Source organism: Salvelinus sp. IW2-2015, linkage group LG6.1, assembly GCF_002910315.2.
Source record: "Salvelinus sp. IW2-2015 linkage group LG6.1, ASM291031v2, whole genome shotgun sequence".
Taxonomy (NCBI): Eukaryota; Metazoa; Chordata; class Actinopteri; order Salmoniformes; family Salmonidae; genus Salvelinus; species Salvelinus sp. IW2-2015.
Window position 1 is genome coordinate 12,960,424 of NC_036845.1, and position 22,596 is coordinate 12,983,019.

Genomic DNA, 22,596 nt, shown 5'->3' on the forward strand with positions numbered 1-22,596 from the left:
CGCAACAATCAGATCTCCGTACTCAGATGAGTCACAGTAACGTTTACGGTTCCATCGTATCAACACGGCCTTTACGAGCGGAAGTCTGCTCGCCTCCAGCCGATCCTTGGCTATATTGCCAATAACAAATCGCGTTTCATCTCCTCCGGAAAGAATAGCTCACTCTCCATAGGCGGAGTGCGCGTATCTAGAAGAAGAAGAAAGCAAACGCAGCAGACCAGGCCTGTCACGATTGCTTTGACCCATCCTGGGATCTTAAATCGCCCCCAAACACACAATATAGACTTGATTAAAACAATGAAACAAATAGTATTCCACAAAAAAGATTCAGCTTGATGAAATAATATCCTCAAAATTGTTTCAAGCAATAACTGACCGTCTCCAGTCTTTTCCGCAGCTTAATGCACCAGAAACACCCGAGCCTTGTAACAACACCATGTTGGAGAATGATCTATCCAAACACAGCTGAAGTGTGAACAGCGAATACTGTCAGAACTCTTCAGAAATACACATGTCAAAACATTCCTCATATCTGTATTTCAGCGTCCAAGTCATAATAAGAAGCTATATTTGTAGGCTGCATGATTGAAATAATGTGCACTGATATAGGCCTACATCCTTTGAATTAAACCCTAAATAGAATTAATTCCTTGATTGCAAAATATAACCTAAAGAAATACACAAAAACAACATTAAAAGCATAAAACATAAACCATAGCATTAAACATCATGCTTCAACAGCAGAGGTAAGAATTGGTCTAGCTGATAAAGGAAACACATTAGAAAAGTTATTGACACATCAGGGAGAAAATGTATGGGCTACCTACGATAGACAATGACATTGTTATGTTGCTACTTAAGTCGACACACTCGTCAGAATGCAACAACACACAAAAACGAGAGTAGCCTATGCGGAAAGAAGGATAGTATACGAGGACAGTCAAAGTACGATGGACTCGGTGTGTAACCCTACCTGGCCCTATGTTGAATTTTCTGCAGTTCACCACCCAGCATGGACACAACACTAGGCTCGAAGCCGCAAATCAGAACTCTCACACCATCTCCACAGACAGTCAACTTTTTATTTTCTAACCTCTTTTCCAAACTATAAGCCGTATTTCCAAAGAGCAAACTCCTATACAACCCATTTCAGTGAACTCAAAACGCCATGCTCTCCTGTATGTGAAAATCCAACCAACAATCGTCATTCCAAAAAAATAACAAATCACAAATCCATCACAACTTAAAATATCTATCAGCAACTGTACATCAGCGCCTCAGTGATTCTCACTTCCAGCTGAGGGATTTTTTTTTTTTTTTTTTTCGCTAAAAAAAAATTTTTTTGAGATCTGAAAAGCTTCCATTACAGTCAACCGGATCACTACACATTACGTCCAACCTGGATCACTAACACATACGCAACCTGGCATCACTAACACATTATGGTCAAACCTGGATCACTAACACATTACGTCAAACCTGCGATCACTAACACTACATCAAACCTGGTCACTAACCTATTTACAATCAAACCTGGATCACTAACACATTACGTCAAACCTGGATCACTAACACATTACGTCAAAACCGGATCCACTAACACATACGTAAACCTGGACACAACACATTACGTCAAACCTGGATCACTAACACATTACGTAACCCTGGATCACTAACACATACATTCAAACCTGGATCACTAACACATTACGTCAAACCTGATCACTAACACAATACGTCAAACCTGGATCCTTAAACACATTCGTCAAACCTGGATCACTAACACAATTCTACGTCAAACCTGGATCACTAACACATACGTCAAACCTGGACACTAACACATTTACGCAAAAACCGGACACTAACAACATACATCAAACCTGGACACGAAACATTACGTCAAACCTGAATCACTACACATTACGTCAAACCTGGATCACAACACATTACGGTCAAACCTGGATCACTAACACATTAGTCAAACCTGGACACTACACAATTACGGTCAAACCTGGATGCACTAACAACATTACGTCAAACCTGGATCCACTAACACATAGGGTCAAATCTGGATCACTAACACATCCGTCAAACCTGATCACTAAACACATTACCTATAGACAAGTGTGATATTGAAGTACTGCCTGTAAAAAAAAAAAATGGTCAGAAAAAATGTATTTACATACATCCATACTCTAATTTACTCGAAATGTTTTAAAACATGTCTTAAATAACTGACAAAATGGAACACACAAACAATATACTAATTTATTTGATTTACGATGAAGGCCAACCTCTGTGGAGAACTGTCGGAATGTCAAATTTCTTCGGCCAAAGTCTGTGTTGGAGTTTTTTCTCAGAGTCTGTCGCGGCAAGTACGATGCGGTTGTCGTTGTAAGATGTGAACTTGAAGTCACTGGATGGCGCGAACCCGTCGTCAGTATGCGTTCTCATATTTTAAGTGCTGCGGAGATTCCCCACTCCATCTCACCCTCTGCTATTGGGAAGGGAGATACGTCGCTGGGATGGGACGCCGATTCAATACAACACAGAGTCTGGGTCTTCCTGCGGCAACCTCACGCCAGGATGACAATATATGAAGGTGAGGAAAAAGGTGAGACGGGACAACCAGCCAGATTATAGAAGAGGTGAGTTGGAAATTGTTCTCATCATAAGAATATTCTTCATGCTGGCCACGTCAGCCAATTTATCAGGAAATCACTAAATACATGCTACAGGTGCAGAGAGAGAGGGCTGTTCCTATCTTTAACACTGACACAAGGGAGGTTACTGTTTCATCTGTCAGATTCAGAAAGCCCCTTGTGCCTGATCTCTCCGTGTGGAGACAATAGTTGAAAAGTCCCAATCATTTGGATTGACTATATGAATTTCAGGACAGCCATCATTCTGACCTGGTCGCTCTATTCCACCGCCCAAATCACCTTGGAAACCAGAAAGCCCCCGTGTGCAGCTTGGCGGGGTACCAGCTGCCGTCATGAAGGAGTTCCCTCCGGGGCCGGGTATAGTATCTGAGAGAGTTGTCATTCACATCCTATCTGAACACACTGACCGCGACGTGCTCTGACGAAGGAAACCGTTGTCTCTGGCCACCACGTGGACTTTAAAACTCCTGAACTGCTCAAATCAAACGACTTCACAGCGTAGATCACCCCCGTGTCTCCCTTTAACGGATAAAAAATGAGGACACTTGGACACCGTTCAACCTCACCAGGTAAGAGAGACAATAATATCTGTCCGTTCTGTTCTCATCTGGGTCTCGTGCAGTTAATGGAACACACGGAGGAACCGGTTTGTATTTCAGTCAGATGGCTTATTAGGACTGTTCCTCAACACAGGGGGTTGTCGTTGACATCAGCTACGATAACTGAACACTTTAGAGGAGGACAGAGGTGTGGAGAGCCCTCGTCGGTGGCAATGATTGTAATATGTAATCAGACACTAGTTCCACGGTCCAGTTCGCCCGAGTCACCAGAAATAGTGTGTTTGAAAGGATGGCACCAGCTAAAAGCGAAAGGTTTTGCTAATGGAGCAGCGGACTCGATTATTCTCAGGAGTCTTCTATCTGCACGTTAATGATGCCCGACCTCTGTACCAGGAGACGCGTTCTCGATATGGGGTTAGTCAGAGACTGTTATATATAAATCACAGGGGTTTCCATAACAATCAGTGATTTCTATATCAATGATAGAGAGGATGCCAACCGCTAAACCATCCTTTGCACTGATCTGCATTCATATGAAGACTCCTTTCAATTAAATCTATTGGACAAACAACTGTAATTTTTCCAGGTCCATGACAAGAGAAAAATACATTCTATTTCATCTGAAAACGTCATCAAATTATAAGTACTTCCCATTCAATCCCTCATCTGCATCCGTAGCCACTCACTGTAACACAGAACAGTATCTAAAGGAAGTTTTCAGCAGACTGCTTTATAGACGGCCTGGCCTAAATACTGGCGTTATCGTTAGCATCCCAGTACAGTGACGTGAATGACTACAGTACCTGATCTCTGCGGAGTTGCCTCCCGTCCATCGCTTCAGTAATAACGTTGATTTTCATGTGCCCCTCTGCGTTCAGCTCCTGTCAACATAAACTCGCTTATTTTGCCGTCCACCACTTTGTGAAGGTGTGTAAGCCAGGTTCGGAGTTTTAGCGCGGTTGAGTTTGACATTCAAAATTAAAATGTTCATTCTTTGTAGTGGTAACTCTGAAACCGTATTCGTCCTATATCAGCGTCCAATGGCCCATCTAGAGAAAAACGAACCCTTCGGCTGATCACTAATTTCCATTTTTTGATACTATCCTTTTTAAACTGTGGGGAATTATCATTTAATCTGACATGAAGACTAATAGAGTGAAGTCCAACGGATCTTCAGCACAATTCCTTGGTTTAAAACCACGAAGCCTCTTTACCACAAAGCCCCTCTCTGTCAATCCTTTCAGCAACATCAGATCCCGTACTCAATTAAGTGTCACAAATACCGTTCGTGGTTCCCATCCGTATCAATGGGCATTACGACGGACATCTCTCGCCCCAGCCCGAGTCTTTGGCTATATTCCAATCCACAATCTGTGTTTTCATCTCGCTCTGGAAAAGAAAAGCTCCACGTCTCCATAGGCGGCAGTGCAGCGTACAATAAAGAAAGCAAACCACATACCAGGCCTGTCATCGAGATTCCTTTGGCCCCATCCTGGAATAAAAACGCAAACACAATATAGCCTTGAAATTACAGATATGTGAACAAATAGATTCACAAAAAGGTTCAGCTTGATAAATAATATCCTCAAAGTTCAAGCAATCGACCCTTCCAATATTTTCTTGCCAGATGACATCCGAGCACCCGAGGTCTTGTACAACACCAGTGGGTGGAGAACTGGATCTATCCAAACACAGCTGAGTGAAACAGCGACACGTGCGTACTCAAACAGAATGACATTATTACTTACAGTTCTCTAATGTTTCACTGAGAATGAGTTAGAAACCCCAGTTAATTTTAATTGGTCAATTTTACTATTAGAAAACGAAAGAGAAGAGAAACACGGAGGAAAACAAAGATATTAACAATACAAACATAAATTATTTAAAAGCACCCCACTCTTTTTCAGTCATTTAAGATCAGGTATACTATGATATAAAATACAACACATCTGAAGAAGGCACAATGCAATATATCCGATGCTGGTTCCTAACCAGAGCAAACTCATAACTGCTTATTAGAGAAAAAACAGAGCATGAAGATCAAGAAATATGGTCAAACCAGCATCAATAGGTAAAGCCTATTGGTTAAAATAAGATTTTAGACATTCAGAACCGATGGACGTGACACTTGCCTCTCACACCGCTTTGCCCAATCACTCCTGTTACTAATTAAATAGGAAAGAACCAACTGGCTGGAATCATTACTTATAGAAATCAGGGCCATTAAAATCACACCGTGAAGTAAGATAGCCCTATTCCAATGTCGAAGAACAAACTGTTTGAATGTTTTAAACTATAAGAAACGTCACCATTTGACATATTTGTATATATTGGTTATATCTGATTTGTCGTGTTTATATTGAAGGCAGCTTACTTAGTTTATTTTTTAAAAATTTAAAGGTGGTCATCTTTAATATTGCAGAAAGAATTCTGCTTCCATCAGTAATTGTTCTGCATCATTTCCAAATCCCCCATATATATTTTTAAATATCCCATATCCATACAGTGCATGCATACATATACACCAAATTATACATACACATACCATATAGACTACATACTTTTATAAAAAATACCTTTATTATTTTCACCCAACAACCCTAACCACCGATCCCCCAATTGGAGTGTAACTAATAAACAACTTCAGGCTTTTAACCTTCAATTTAACATCTTATACACATTTTACAACCAGTTCACTTTACAATAATTCTCTCTTGTTGTTCTTATGCCCTTCCTCTATTTCTGATGTCACCAGTTTGATTCTATTGTAACTGTGCTATTCACAAAAGTTCTGAACCCTATTTAACATATTACAGATGTTCCGTATGTTACATGTTTATTCTTTTATTGTTAGTCCCACCTTTCAGCTCCATTTACAACCTCCTCCCATCTATCTCTGCTAACATTCATCCGATCTTTTCGTGGGTTTCTATTCCATTATCTTTTTTCTAACGTCTGTGATGCATTCACAAAATAAATGGTTAACCTTCCTATCTCATAGCTCTTATACATGGATTGTAAATAAAAATAAAGCTATTTATGCAAAATAATTATTATTATTGATTTGATGACTATGGCTTTTCAAACCACCCACTTATTGCTTATCTGTCTTTTGCTTAGTGTTTTATTTAGTGGCAAAATGTGTTTTGCAATTCTTCAGCCATTCCTGACCTGTGCTACACAAATAAACGATTTGCTAAAACTGGACAAAGTATCAAAGAAAAATGATTTTTCTTAATGACTCTGTGCCTTCCTAATGGTTCAGAATCTGCCAGAGCTGGGTCTATTTAAGAATTGTATCCCGTCCCCATATAACAGTGGTGGCATAAATTGTGGTATTTAGTCAGCACACATTGGTGACATGAGTTCTCCCACTTAAAAAGATGAAGGAGGCCTGTAATTTTCATCATAGGTACACTTCAACTTTTACAGACAAATTAGGGAAAAAAATCCAGAACAATCATCATTGTAGGTTTTTAATGAATTTATTTGCAAATTATGTGGGAAAATAAGTATTGTGTCACCTTACAACAAGCAAGATTTCTTGCTTCTCACAGACCTGTAACTTTCTTCTTTAAGAGGCTCCTCTGTCCTCCAACTGTTGTACCTGTTTTCACTTGCACTGTTATCAGTCAATCAACTCCTCAGCAGCATCTAATCAAACTCCTTCTATGCAGCAGTCTATCAGACTCCTTCAACAGCAGTCTAATCTATCCATTTTCAGCATCATCTATATTATAACTACCTTCTACCAACAGTTAAATCAGATCTTTCATGCAGCGTTCTAATGATAACTCCTTCAGACCTAGTCAGCTAATGAAACTCTTCAGCAGCAGTCTAATAAACTGTGCCCAGCAGCAGTCTAAATCAAACTCCTTTCGACTCGCAGTCATCTAAGCTCCTTACCACCACTCGAATCTATAGACTCACTAAACAACACGCATGCGATCCTCTAATCAAACACTCCTCAGACGTCTAAATAACAAACTCCTTCAGCACGCTCATAATCCAGACTCCTTCACAGCTGTGAGTCTAATCAACCCTTCACACAGTCAAAGATCAACTCTCGTCTACACTCCGCAGACGCAATAACAAACTCCTCTCTACACCGTCAGCTAGATTAACTCCCTCAGCAGACATTGCACATAACGAGATCTCTCAGCAGCCGAGATCTAATGAACCCCACCCAGCCAGTCAATCGACTCCTCAGGCAAGCCAGTCTAATCTATGAATCCTTCAGCAGCCCAGGTCTAAACTTTAAAGCTCCTCCTAAAAAGGGTATTCGATAAACTCTGTACAACTGGCTAAAGTAAACAAATGTATATAATGTAGAAACGTGCTGCACCTCTGTAGGTCTTTTAGAATAATGATCTGTTGGCCATTTAGTAAGGATTGATGTTTCAAGTAGCCAGTTCTCTGTGGACAATAGGTAAGCAAGCTTGTTGAGAATTAATTGGGGAGCAAATTATTAGGAAATGGAAAAATCAATACAAGACCACTGATAATCATCCCTTCGATCTGGGGCTCCACGCAAGATCTCTCACCCCGTTGGAATAGTCAACTGAATTTATCACCAAGTAACTCTGTGAAGCCAGCAAATAAAATCCACCGAACCACTCAGAGGGACGCTAGTGAATGACACTTGCAAGAAAGCTGGCAAAAGTAACAAAGCCTACCATCATAAACACTACGCGACTCAGTCGAGACTCCAAATACGCTCAGAGTGCCAACTTTGTTCCCCCTGTCTTTAACCCTAGATACTATAGTCCAGCCCCGTCCTAGAGTTTAGCATAGAGAGCCCATAATGGATGAATCCAGTGAAGAAGTTTGGATGAAATGTCATACGTCAGATGAAACAAAATATAGAATCTTTTGGTAAAAAGCCATCAACTCGCTTCGTGCTGATAGAGGAGGACAAAGAAGCTGAGTATTGCTATCCAAAGAAACACTCTTCATATAACCATACTGGAAGCATCTGCCGGGGGTATGGAGAACAGTTCACTGCATTGGGGACTAACTGCTTTTCTGCTAAAAAGACCAAGTTAACGACTATCGTGGTAAAGAGTGAAAAAATGAATGGGCCAGTGTATCGTGAGATTGGTGAAACACCCTTCCAATCAGCTAGAAGGACATTGAAGATTGAAAAACTGGCTCGGTCTTTCATTCATGACAAATTGACCCATTACACACCCTGGAGGGCAACGAAGAGATGCTTCGGTAGAGAGCATTTCAAGGTCCTGGAGTGGCCCTCAGCAGTCTCCAGAATCTCAAACCCCATAGAAAAATCTTTGAGGGAGTTGAAAGTCCGTGTTTGCCCAGAAACAGCCCCAAACATTCACTGCTCCTAGAGAGATCTGCAATGAGGATATGGCCAAAAATAACCATCAACCATGTGGCCTGGCTGTGATGACATAGAATGTGAATGACCTGAGTATGGCAATATTGGGTGTGATGTGTGTCAGTAACTTTGTTCATCAGCTGTAGTGCTGAGGATATAGGTGATAATGAATGGCATTGTTGATCCGCTCTAGTGTTGAGGATACGGCTGCCTGTGTATCTAAGACTGCCAGTAAGCCTGCAATGCGTTTGTTTGCTCCAGGATGTCAACCTAATGGAATTGCATGCCCTGTAAACAATGGGAGAACATCATGCCTGAGCGTGAATGGGAGAGAATGTGTGTGTGCAAACTGAATACATTTGTAGAGCAAAATGTACTTCGAGTTAAGTTTACATTTGAATCCATCCAAACTTGGACCACACCTCAGAAACCGGTGTGGATGGAAGTCTGTTTATCAAAACAGCATGTGTTGGATGTGGACAGTTTATGCAACTGAATTTTAGGGGATAAAATAACCTAACCGGTGTACTGTATTTATAGCATATAGGGTGTGATGTGTTTTATTGTCACAATTACTCATAGGACATTGATCCGGGCATCTAGAGACCATGTAAAGAAAAGGAGTTAAAGAAGTCTACAGTTAACGGTCTGATTTAGATAAGAGAAATAGTCGATGATGCTTTGAACACACTGTAGCCCGACTTTCTCCTGTGCACATTACTGTTGTGATAATCTTGGTTACCCAGAAGTAAAATTCTCTTGCGAAAGTTTTCAATTCCTGTGTTACTTCTGGGGGGAATGGCATTAACAATTGTGATTATCTTTGTGCAAAGGAAGGAAGTGAAGTTTCCTCCCTCGGAAACGGAAACTCTTGGCCAAACCCCTGCCTTCCGCTAATTTCCTCAGTGTTTATCATGGCCAAAATGCACATTTTAGTTCAGGAATTTTTACGTAGAGACAATTTTGACTTTGTGGCTGTGTAATCTAGTGGAAACCGTCTATCGTCCACACATGGGCTTGAAAATCGACCACACCAGTTTAAGCACCGCCTTCGCCCTATCCTGATTCGTCCAAGTAATCAACGACAAAAACCCCAAACCAGGAACTACTGCTGCTCGTAACCAAATAATTCTGTGAGCCTTGACAGATTCACGCTGTTTCATCTGTCCACAAGAGATTACTGTTGTGACAACAGTGTTATATCAAAGCTCACACGACTTTAAAAAAGGGCAAAGGACAAAGAGCTGTCTCGAAACGTTTTCCAGTATACATAGTGAGCAGCAGAGCTACTGCTGAATGACAGTTTAGTGAGTGTGTGAGAGAGAGGGAGAGGGAGAAAAGGGGAGGAATAATAAAACGGAGGAATGTGTTGGTTCAGCCTCCACTCGAGTGACTCACTGCTATCTTTGTCCACCTCATTCCTTCACTCTTGGGTGACTCACTGCTATCTTTGTCCACCTCATTGACGACAATGGAGCGAGCCCACCCCCCCCAAAAAAAACAACGGAAAACCCACAATCCTGGCTATTTTGCTGTGCCGTTGCTATGACAACAGAGGCCTACTCATCTAAAGTATGGCATTTCCCCACATTTTGGATGGAAATGGATAAACACGTAGAATTTCACTGCCGATGCTTACTTTGAGCATATTTCAGAGCTAAACTCTGTTGAAAAAGTTTCCTCCCTCATAGGCCTATTTGGAAAAGCTTTCCTGTTAGGCTCCTGGTGGAAAATCTAGCCTATAATTACTACAATATGACAGATGCATCATGCGGGAATACCCACAAAGTCTTAAAGTCCTTTAATGTCCTGGCAGCAGTAATGCCTAAATAATGATTCACTATGAAAACCAGCCAGAAACCAGAGACCATGTCTGTTTCCCATGAAGTTGATGTTAAACAGATCATTCATTGTATGCACTCTATATCATATTTGAAAGGGTAGGAAGCATATGAACAATACTAGACACTTCATTTTAACCAGGGATACATACAGTTCACATCCAAATGACGTTTTACACATAACTACTACAGCAGCATGATTATAGACAACTATGAACGCTCCTATACTGCGCGTGCGTGCGCACCCATCCTATGGTCCCCTCATACTACCACACCCACTTTCTGACTCTCACTCTGTTACGCACAGTAAATTACTTGCTCAGTTCCCTGACCTTGTAAACACAGCCATTTCCCCATCAGTGCAGGCTAACGGGCTAACAGTGCACTGTAGTGAGGCAGTCAATGCTAAATCACCCCACGAATGGGAAAGGACAAATCTCAATGGAGTCACACAGTCAATCAGGCAGTGCAAAAAGCCCTCTGGCCTCTCTGTGCTATTAGAGGGTCTGTTAGGAATGAGAATGTAATCTCCCTCTCCGGTGTTACTACACAGTCTTCCAGTGCACAGAGTTGTAATTGTTGATTGATCTGTTACGGTACGGTGAGCTACTAAGGAACGACACCCCGCCCGTCTGGCTGACATGTGTGAACACGTGTGGGTGGGGTTCCTTGGAAGTTGGAAATTACCGGGGGGTCCTCCGTCCCTAAAGACCATCTTTGGGCTCCCATCTCTATTAATAGCGATCCTTTCCAATCCCATTTTCCCAATCCCAAAGTGGTAAGTTAATGATACAGAGAATACAGAGGGGAAAAGGCTGTTGAATAATGGGGTCTTAGTGCAAACAAGGTCCAGAAATAGCAGTAGAGAGTTTTTCCAAGACCAACAGCCAGACTATACAATGTGTCAGAGTTTCAGGAGAACTCTGAAAACAACATTGATTAAATGAAAAATGTGCGGTTCACATTTAAAGTTCAGTATTCAGACCACGGATTGGTTCAACTGTTACTTCTGTATTGATTCAACAAAATGGTTAAGTATGTCATAGYATTATTTCAACGAAAAAGGTTGTTTATGTGAACATCATTTAGAAGCACTGTTAAGAGAACACGGAGATCTGACATTCAAATAAAATAATACAATACAACGTACAGGCTGTGGCACATGATCAGGTCTCTTCTGGGATCAAAAACACACGGGAAGGGATTGTTTTCATTCCGTGTGTGTGTGTGAGAAAGAGAGATAAATCACAAGGGGAAAACAACCCAGCCATAGCCAGAAGCCACCCACTCACCACATCCATATGGGCAGATGGGAAAATAATTCCTAGTATYTCACCACCAACATCATGGTGCTCAAGACTGATATCTTCCTTTGTGTTTCAAATAGACAAGCAGCGAGAGGGGGGATATGGAGAGGAGGCCATTTCATGTCACATAAACATCCTACACATGGGTCGTGTTCAGTAGGTACAAAATGTTTTGAAACAGAAAAATATCCCCCTCCCCCCCATTTCAAAATGTTTTTTCCCCCTAGTCATGTCTATTGAACATGTCCCTGCTTGTGCCTCTCATAATATCCCAATTCAAACACATGGCCAGCAATGAGGAAAAGAAAGCATCTCTCCCACAGATAAGGCCTTCTTTGTAGCACTGGCTCTGTGTGTAAGTGACACAGGCCTGGTTCCGCTTTGAATTATTAATTAGTGATTCACCATGACATGAGTCAGAAGCCTGCTGCCCTTTCATTCAGCATGTTAGCTATTGTTGTTTGATTTGATTATCTAGCCCTGATAAAAAGGTAGATAACTAGAGAACACAGGTTAGCCAGTTTGTCCTCGTCTTTTACCACTTGTAACACTCGCTTTATAATACTTCAACTGTCAGGAGTGTTACCTACACACAAAAAATTATGTAGCTACGTATATCAATTCTTACACCTTTAAATGTCTTTTAAAAACGTGTAGTAGTCTGTATCACGAGTTTCAGTCAAGTTTCAGTAGGTAGAACTCTACGCTCCATGTAGATGAACAACAAACAGTGTGTGACAGGCTTTGACAGAGCCAGTGGTGTGTGCACCCCCCCCCCCCCTGAAATCTGGTTGGCCACCCCAATATCCCCCCCAAGAAATTCTGAGATCTGATAGGTCTTCTCTGAATATATTGATATGACACATACCGAGCATTTCACAGGAAAAAGCATACGAGGAAGGGAAACAGCACCCCTCTGCCAAAAAGAGTATGACATGTCCAGACAGCATCAGATACATGGGTTACAGATAATGAGACAGAGGGGTGCTGTTCGCCATCATAATTCAAGTTTGTTTTTTGTTTTTTTTCAAAATGGTATGGTCCCCCTAAACTGGGTCTGTGTCCCACCTTGGCCACTCCATTCAAAATGTTCTGGATACGCCACTGAACAGAATTARAGCTTAACTGATCTGAGGCCTATTACCCCATGCAGCTACATTGAGTTACAATGAAAGCTCTGCTGTGGTGCCATGTGAATAGATGGGGAGTGGTGCTAATGTTAGCATTATGGAACTAATACAGCAGACTGTGTTGTGCCTATGAGGAGGAGCAGTGTTAGCTTTAACATTCCTGGTTGCWAAAATTTTAATAGTTTGCCAAATTTCAGTTTGTGACAAAACAAGCAAGTATAGTGTAGAGAATCATTGTCCATCTAAACCGCTGTAAAATATATTTTCCATAAACAAAAATATTGTATTTTCAGCTGTTTGAATCTGGTGTACAAACCCGAAAAGTAAAAGATGCAAAAACTCTGGATAAGAGCGTCTGCTAAATGACTTAAATGTAAATGTAACTAAACTTAACAGGGAGCATAGAAATATGCACATAGAACAGATCTACCGCTTATTAGACTTGCTTTCAACGAGAATGACAGATCTATAACCCACATTTCTATGTGAATTTGGTCAGGTCGCCCAAAAAAGTTACATAATCCAACTTTAATAGGTAAAGATTAGTTCCCTTCTGCTCTACGGTATGTAAACCTCAGTAAACATATCCCTAGTGAGCACTTGCATTGAGGAGTAGTCTATAACAGTGCATCGGTCAACATTGGCCTGCATCTGGTTAAACATCACAATAATCCTTTTAAAGCTTGGCTTGTATAGGCTCCAGTAAAGAAGAGTGATGGTTAGGGACACAAAACGCTAAACATCTGGAGATATTCCTGAATGTTCAAAATGCTCCATGCAAACATCAAACTCTGTTGAAGGAAATGAAAACACTTCAGACATATTGATTGATTAGAACATTTGGGGGTCGCACCCACTTCATCCACTACCAAATGGGAACTTCCCAGTGTGTTGAGTGTAACTTACTTTGAGATGTGTGTTTCTGTGTGTGTTTTAATTTGCATTTGTGTACATGCAATGTGTGCGTCTAAGTATGATGTGTGTTTGTGTGGCGTGAGCTTGTGTGCAGAGGCCCAGTATCTTAAAGTGATTTACCTTGTWAGCGAGCGGATGACTCATTCAGCTTGGCTGGGTCTTGAAAATAATCAAAGTGCTATGGAAACTCTGATACACTCGTTCCAGCCCGCCAATGCCTTCTCCGAACACAGTACTGGTCTACTTAAAGGCCACACACTACTGTTTAATTATAAAAACTCAATTTAGCCCAACAAAGAGTGCTCTATATAGCAGACATCACATTCACAGTCTTAGCACATCTGTTTTCCATTGCCATGTACTTTGTTAGGGCCAGTGGAGCGAGTAGCCACRGGACTAGGCTAGGTATACTCCCACTAGCCACACTCATGCCTATGGARAGCCCTAGAGCCTAGGGGACACTAAGTTGAAAGACAAAACAATGTATGAGAATAGCCATCAATTTAAGAGCCTTCATAACAGACTTACTATTAACAACATTTCATGTTGTATAACTGCATCCATTGGATGTCAGCCTTCAAGCTCCCTATTCGTTACTAGTCAAACGAGTTGAACAGCTGCTGAACTAACTACTACTGACACAGTAAAACACTCAAATGCTCTCAATGATAATCAACGACATGAAAACAAAGAGTACTGGCTGTTCACGAAGACAAACAATTTTGCTATAACACTCGCTGGGAGTATTTGAACAGCGTCGGTACATCATCGTTCATTGGCGGGGAGACCRTGTTTGCTCTTGTCCAATTGAGGACAGAATGACTTCATTCAAACACTTCGGACTTCAATGGGTYCCTCCTGTTGTCCGGCCGTGTGTCGGCCAGGCAGAACATTCACATGATTAAATGGAAGTAGAGTGCATTACACGTCAACTAATTGTGTAGAGTTTCCCTGAGCTAAAAGTAGCAGTATAGTCCTTGGTTACTAGTGGAAACCAAACTGTGTTTAGAAAATATTTGGGCTGCCTTGGTAGCCTCCTTGTATTACTATCCTTGTGGGTACTGGAAATCCTCAAAACAAGGAAAATTCTCACCACCAGGACAAAGGCTATTTGAAGTTTATGGGTTAGGTTTAGGGTTGCGGGTTAAGGTTAGGTTTAGAGAAAATAGGATTGTTAATGGAAATCTATTTTAGGTCCCCACAAAGATAGTAAAGCATATGCTGTGTGTGCGCGAGCGCAGAAAAGAAAGGAACTTTCTTAATGAAGGAAATGTCTTTGTCCTATATGAAGTGTACTTCCTGCTGTGTTCTCTGATAGCCCCAAAGTGCTACAAGTTGGCATGGCAGCCACTCCAACACAAAACAACTTAACATTAGATTTTCCATCATTCATGTCATTGGAATGAAATGACAAGTAAAAAAGGAAATATGTTGGAATACTTCACACTGTAACCATATTAATTCTAATGAACATTTATCCTGCATACCGTACCCTCAATAAACAGACAAAACATAGGCCTGCGTGTCAGAAGATCTTATCAAAATATCTATTGTCCTGTCCCACCCTTAGCTATCTGTTCTGTTACTCTGTGCCAACAGGTGTGGCACACAGCAACCTTGGAAAAGAGTCTGGAAATACGGAAATGGGCACGGCTATTGACTTTTGAAATCCCTCAATTGTATAGCCTATTCCGCCACCTTTGATCACGAATGCCTACAAATCTTGACAAAATCAGTTCATTGCTTTACAGTCTGCAATAGATTAGTGAACCATCTTTACTTCCAGGGAGTGAAGAAAAAGTCAAAAAGCAAAATGTTTTATCAATATAATTCACATTGTAAACTGGACAGAATTTAGTGGCATTTTTCAAATAGGTGAACCGACAATAAGATCTAGAGAGAACACCGTATCTGCAGTGTCGGCATGGGTCTCCCTGTATATTGTCAACACAAAGCAGTCTATTCATCCAGACGTCTATTCATCTTCTGGAGGGGAGACAGGGGGTTGTTCTGCCAATGACGACCAGAAGCAGGTTCCCCCACACATGCTCCTGTTTCACAGCCACAGATGGAAGGCACTGTGGCACGAGACTAGCGTCAGCCGCCCCTCTTATGTTCTAGAGGAGGAGAATCCACAGTGGATGACTAGACCTTGACGAATGTGGGAGTGTGGGCCAAGCCTTGGGGCTCATGTTGTAGCTTAGCAAATCATATTGCAGCGTCTTAGTTGAGCAGTCAATATTTTAGGCTAGCCCGCTTGTGTTCTAGGGATTCTTACACTATCCTAACAGTGGAACATGCTTTAGCCAAATAAGGTTCGTTTTTATCCCCCCCTGGCAAATAATTTACAAGCTAGACTGGGTTGTAGACGAGTAGTTTACATCCTAGTAGTCCAATGGCGGTGGTCTGCCCTCAGGGGAGTTGCATGTGTCTGTTGCAACACAAAGACGAACGACTGTGTGGCGTGGCCCAATGGCATGTCTATGAACAGGTGTGTACAGTCACAGGCCATGGTAAGTGACAGTTACATCTGTTGCAGCACACATCAAAACAGGGCTACCGGGCTTGGCACTGTATATTGTAGGGCCTACAGCAATGGGGTATTATAATATTTGAATGACTAAGAATATTGTTGAACATGCACACTTTGTATTTATTTGTTGGGACAGTATATATATATATATATACACACATGTCTCTGATAAGAAAGTTACATTTACTTGCATTATTCTTGCAAGCCCTCACAGGGCACCAGCCAGTGGTAATAACATGGTGTTGATAGGGAACTAGATGATACGTATTAACTATTAATAAAGCTGCACTGCCGCAAAGGTCCAGACCTAAGGATAGGCCACAGCCACAGCCCCTTCCCTTTCCACAATCCCAGGGCAGTGAAAAACCTCTGATTCACCACCCTGTCACACACCAATGCCAAGACTCCTTGGCTGCTATGGCAACCAAACACTGGCAAACACCGGCTGCAGCGTAAGAGACCGAGTCTGCCCACGCAGGCCTGAGTGATACATTTCCACTACACGTGTAACAAATGATTGGTTTCCTTTGGAAAACAATAGTTATAGGCGATGTTGCTATTCTTCACTCAGCTAGGGACCTTACGGCACAATGGGAAAGAGAATTTAAGTGAACTGTAAAATTCCATTCACTCATCCATTCAAAAACCAGCCTTGGTTTTTAAGTCACTACTCTCTGAAATGCATCTACTTCTTCAGACCGCCTAACTCACTCAACATCCTCAAGTCAAGATCCATAAGTCCACACCCTGACCAAGGCCGGCACTCAAACACAAACCCACCCCAGTGCCACACCCTCACCTGCAACGTTGGGCACACCAAATACTGTACATTTTGTCTTGACGAATACACTGCAAACATGAATTGAAACATTCAGCCAGCGAAAACAACCAAGACTCCACCCTCACGTCTCTGTACAGACKCCGTTGCTTCAACATTGCAATTGCACGGTGTTGAAACTCACTGAGGCATGTCAATGAGAAGCTGTTGAAGACAGTGTTTGCAGTTGAAAATATTCCTATTCTCTGTTTGCTACTCCCTTCGGAGGGAAGCCCCATGCATAAACAAGGGTAGGTTAAAGAAACAAAGTAAAAGAGTAAAATAACAAGTAAATACAACTAATTCTTTCAACCGTCTTTTATTTCCTCAGACGCACTCCAACCCGATTTGCACTTTGCCAAGACTTTCAAACATTCCTGTGGAGTCATTGCAGGCTGTTGCCTGCTAGTAGGAGAGAGTTGTGCCATTTTCTGTCTGTGGACTCATTTACCGACTAAACTCTGGTAGACAGATCCCTTTAACGTTCTCCCCAAGGTCTAAGTGTAACCTACCCAGCCAGTTCAGATTGCTCAGTTGGTTGGAGAATGATGCTTACAACACCAGAGTTTGGATTAAAGCATGTTTTATCTTAACGTGGAAACCCGCTTACAGGGTTTGATTGAAAAGTGTTGCGTAACAACACATTGCATGCATGGGATTGTGGGAGTGTTGACTGTGTCATTACACTCGTAAGTCAAGCTAAAAAGAGCGATCTGTTTGTCTGGGGCGTGGCCCCGTGGCTGGGCCCTTAGTAATGACATTGTGGGGGAATACAGTATTCCTACCCAACCTGCTGCAAACCACCAGGAATGTACTCAACTAATGTCTGGCATGTCGCTCTCCACACCTCTGTCTAAAGGATTTTACAAGTCAGAGTTTAAATAATAGGTGGTGTCGATTAGAAGCACTAGCACTCACACCCTCCGTGGCAAACTGCCTTGGAATTAAAGGTTGCAATGGGTTAAATTAAATTATTTATTACTAAAGGCTTATCTGATCAATGCTCTGACAAATGTGCCAGCGTACTAGGTATCCAGTCCAGGGTGAAAATGGTTTCAGGGCTGGTGTACTTATGGTTTGGAAGAGAGAGCAAAACCTGCTGTAGTAGTGGAAATCTACTTCACTGAGAATGACCGTAGTGAAGGACTGGAGTAAGAGCAGACCTGCACTGGTTGATGAGTCAGAGCCAGTACAGGGAAATAATGCCACCACAAATGATGTGTAATGAAATGAGATGGTGTCTCGTCCTCTGGTTTGAATATGCCCCTCCCTGTCATGTAGGAGGTTGTAGGCAGGTAAATGTGTGTCAGTGAGATTACACGCTGAAGCACAATCATATTCATATTCAGGCTAAATTAATTAGTCCCTTGGCCAAAACCCAACATGTCCCTCGGCCAGAAACTTACAACAGGGAGCATGGCAATAGACTACCTTTATGACACCACATTCAGATACAGGATTACCCATAAACCTCCTGCCTTTCTGTCCCAATCCCAGCGTTTCCCCTAATAATACTCATGCCACCCCATCATCTCAAGCTCTCTTGCCCCCCACCTAGAACATTTGGCTTCAATTCAATTGAACATTTTGGTATTTGCAGCCTTTGCACGGTGCCTATGAAAAAATGACCTATAGGGGAAACCCTGTCAACCCAATGTGTCCTACCTGACTTTGAGCTCCTTGTACTCCTCCTTGACTTTGCCTAGCTCCAGCTGCAGTCGGGCACGCTCCTTGGCCACCGAGTCGAGGGTCTTTCGGGCGTCGGCAAGCTCCGTTTCATAGGCCCCCTTCATGCCCGTCACCTCACGGCTGATCTCGGTCTCGGACTCAGTGATGCGCATCCGCAGCCCAGCATTCTCTATCTCCAGCGAGCGCACCTTGTCGATGTAGACGGCCAGCCGGTCGTTGAGGTTGCACAGGTCGTCCTTCTCCTGCAGGCGGGAAATGCGAGTTGGGGTGAGCTGGGTGGCGGCTCCGCCGCGGCTGGTTCGTTTCTGACCCGTTTCCATAGTGGACATCCAGCAAGTGGTTCAGGTGGTGTGCTGGGAGACAGGCTGTGGTAGGAAGGATTCATTCATTAATTAACATCAGATAGAGCAAATGTTAGAACAAGTATAGCGAAGACTGAKGGAACCATGTGACTTTACATGTGCCCAAATAGAAAATAGTAAAGTAGGTGGGGGGGTGGGGCTTAGGCGTGTAACAGCTATGCATCTCTCTCACTATCAGCCTTATTAAAATGCTGTTTGGGTGGTTAAGCAACTTTGGCTCTCTCCTGAGCAAGTCAAATGACCACCGTCTGGCGTCTGCACAGTGAACAGGCAATTACGATAATATACAAAATATGTATTCAAGAACTACAGAAGCATACAAAACAATGAACAAACATTATACAAGTAAAGAATAGCTGCATCATCGCCCTTGTCAGCCAACTGCTTGTTGAGACAGAGTGAAGAAGTACTAACAGCCTGCTAATTATGCCAGTCATTGATTCTGAGAAATCTGTCCAATGGTTCTCCCTCCACTTACATTCGGCTTGCCTAAACCTCAGTCATTATACCACGGCCATGACTCACTACATAAATAAAACACAGCAGGATGCCCTGATTAGGAGATGAAGAACCACTTTCTCAATGTTTAAACGGGCAGAGGCACCAGTGAAATGACTGTCAGAAAGTACTGGATAAAAGGATTTCGAAGTCCAAAAAAACTAGCCGAGATTCCACTCTGGAACTTTGATATGCCAGTTGAGTATATTATGTTTCCACAATATATTGACAATTAGCCATTTAAAAAATTATATTTTCAATATCCATAAATTCATGAAAAAAATATAATATTGAAATTTAAATACTACTCATATTACAGAGCAAGCTGTGAAGCTTTATATGCCACCAATTTTTGCTTTGTAGCATCTACAGATGAAACACTGAGGTCTTAAAGGAGGCCTTGGTAAGCCCAAAATGTCATAAATATGCCAACTTTGATTATTTCTCAATTATGCTTTTAGATACAAATACACAATGAATGTACCAAACATTAGGAACACCCTCCTAATATTGAGTTGCACCCCCTTTTGCCCTCAGAACAGCCTCAATTCGTCAGGGCATGGACTCCACAAGGTGTTAAATGTACCACAGGGATGCTGGCCCATGTCGACTCCAATGCTTCCCATAGTTGTGTCAAGTTAGCTGGGAGTCCTTTGGGTGGTGGGCCGTTCTTGATACACTTAGAAAACTTGAGCGTGAAAAGCCCAGCAGCGTTGCAGTTTGACACACTCAAAACGGTGCGCCTGGCACCTACTACCATACCCTGTTCAAAGGAACTTAAATATTTTGTCTTGCCCATTCACCCATTCAATTCTCTTGAGGCTTAAAAATCCTTCTAACTAGTCTCCTCCCCTTCAACTACACTGATTGCAGTGGATTTAACATGTGGCATCAATAAGGGATCATAGCTTCACCTGGTCAGTCTGTCATGGAAAGAGCAAGTGTTCCTAATGTTTTGTAAACTCAGTGTGTGTCAACAACCCTTCTTCCAAAGGACTATTGTATGGATTACATTTTGTGAAAATCCCCAAAATCATGGTCTTTTTAGTATGGTTTTGTGAGGAATCACTCAATAACAGATAGATGACATCTATTTCATTACTTGTGCAATAATACAGTACATACGATAAATAAGTAACTGATAAATGTGAACATGTTAACACTCCATATAATGTATGTGTCAAGCCCTTTCCATAGATAATGAGGTACTTTTGGAAAGAGTAACTACACTACCTTTCCCAATAACCATACATTAAAGTAACTTACACCGAATGACATATACTTTAAAAGGTCACAGCCGAGTTGTTACCCACACCCCCAACTGGTCAACAACGAAAGTGAAATGGAATTTGAACTGTATACTGTAGCCGTCAAGATCAAAGTACAAGCAGGAACCTATTCTGACATCTATGTTAGTTGTGAATGTCAGCCCACACTGTCAGTCAAAGTGCAACCAGAGCCAAAACGTCTTTATCTTACCTGAGTGTGAGGTTGTGAGTGGAAGCCTCCTGATGGAGCAGTGTGTGTGTCTGCACAGCCGGACCTCTCTGGAAGTTCAGCTGCCGCTGTGTGTTGTAGATAGGTGTTCTTCTCTGGGTCTGGGGTGCCCCTGTGGAGTATAGGGAGGAGGATCAGTGCTGTCTGTGTGCCTTTGGCTCACGCTCTGGAATGGCTGCGTCACAGTCTCTCCCTGCACATGTATCTCTGAAGAGAGAAAGAGAGCGGGAAGGAGGGAGAGGGAGGGACAGGGAGGAGCCAGGCTGGACTAGTACAGACAGAGCCCACACACAGCACAGCAACTACTCAGCTCCCTGGTGTCTCTCTCTTACTCTCTTTTCCTTTCTCTTTCATTCACAGTGGGCTCACAGACACAGTGATCCCAACTGCTTGCACGTGTGGCCAGTGAAAGCTCCACTTTCAAGTGCAAACAGACAGAGAAAAATGGTTGGATGGAAAATCCGCCCTTATCCATTCTTTAACTGTACGGAGCTGTACAAATTAGTCTAGTCTGTAATTGCAAATCATCACTTTACTGTCAGCTCACAAAAAAAAATTGCGCTTGCACCATTTTTTTAAATCAAAAGATCAAAAATCCCAAAGAAAAGTCTGTGTTACTCCTATATTTCCAATGAMGGGTACAGCACAGTACACCAATACAGAAATTCCCATGGGTCATCTTCAAGCTCCCAGGTCTCTTTATCATCTCTGCTCGAAGATGGATCTTGTATTTATTGCCTCGGGGTGGAGTTAATGAAAGAACAGGTCCAATCAAGTCCAATGTCAGGAGAGGATGGTTATTCTGGTGTGTGTGCGTGCGTTGTGGATGGAGAGTGTGGGCATGGCATTGGACAGGCCCAGTAGCTATGGGAGTACCCTGGCGAGGCCCTAGCAGTGGAAAGGACCTGTAATTCTGTGGCCTTCTCTCGCTGAGTCACATATCCCAGCACAAACAGCTCACTGTGTTCAGTGGTGCCCCTCTTATTTTACACCTCCCTCTCTCCCATTTCTCTCCCTCCCTCCCGCTCACTGTTCTTCCTCCTTAGGCATTCCCCTAACAAGTGGTGGGAAAAGTACCTAATTGTCATACTTGAGTACTATTTAAATAGTAAAGATACCCCCCCAAAAAACAACTTAAGTAGTACTTTAAAGTATTTTTATACAAGTACTTTACACCACTGCCCCTAACAAACAACAAGCTTGTTCCAAATTAAGTATTTACCTCAAACTCTTATACTGGGCATTGGACTATACTAACAAGCAGCAAATAGCAAACTCTTTGCCTGAACTGCATCTGTGCCTGAACCATAAAGACAAAAAAAAAAAAATTGTCCTAAGAAGCCACTGGGTTTGCTTCAATTCATTTTGGTACACGCACAAAGCACATAACCCAAAGGATTTTATGGTTAACAATGGTATGAACGGGACGATACCAGTATCGCGATA

At 42.2% G+C, this 22,596-nt stretch overlaps 1 protein-coding gene across 1 annotated transcript in view; it reads right to left on the reverse strand.

The window, feature by feature from the left end:
• The window catches only part of LOC111965113 (lamin-A), a gene marked incomplete at its 3' end in the record, with an annotated part of 25,141 nt that extends 3,772 nt beyond the window's left edge, over positions 1-21,369 (reverse strand). The window contains exons 1-2 of the mRNA XM_023989116.2: positions 21,133-21,369; positions 18,770-19,158 (exon numbers count right to left, since the gene is read on the reverse strand). Coding sequence (XP_023844884.2) covers positions 18,770-19,122 — 353 coding nt within the window. The remainder of the gene's footprint in view (positions 1-18,769; positions 19,159-21,132) is intronic.
• Between the last annotated feature and the right edge of the window lie 1,227 nt (positions 21,370-22,596).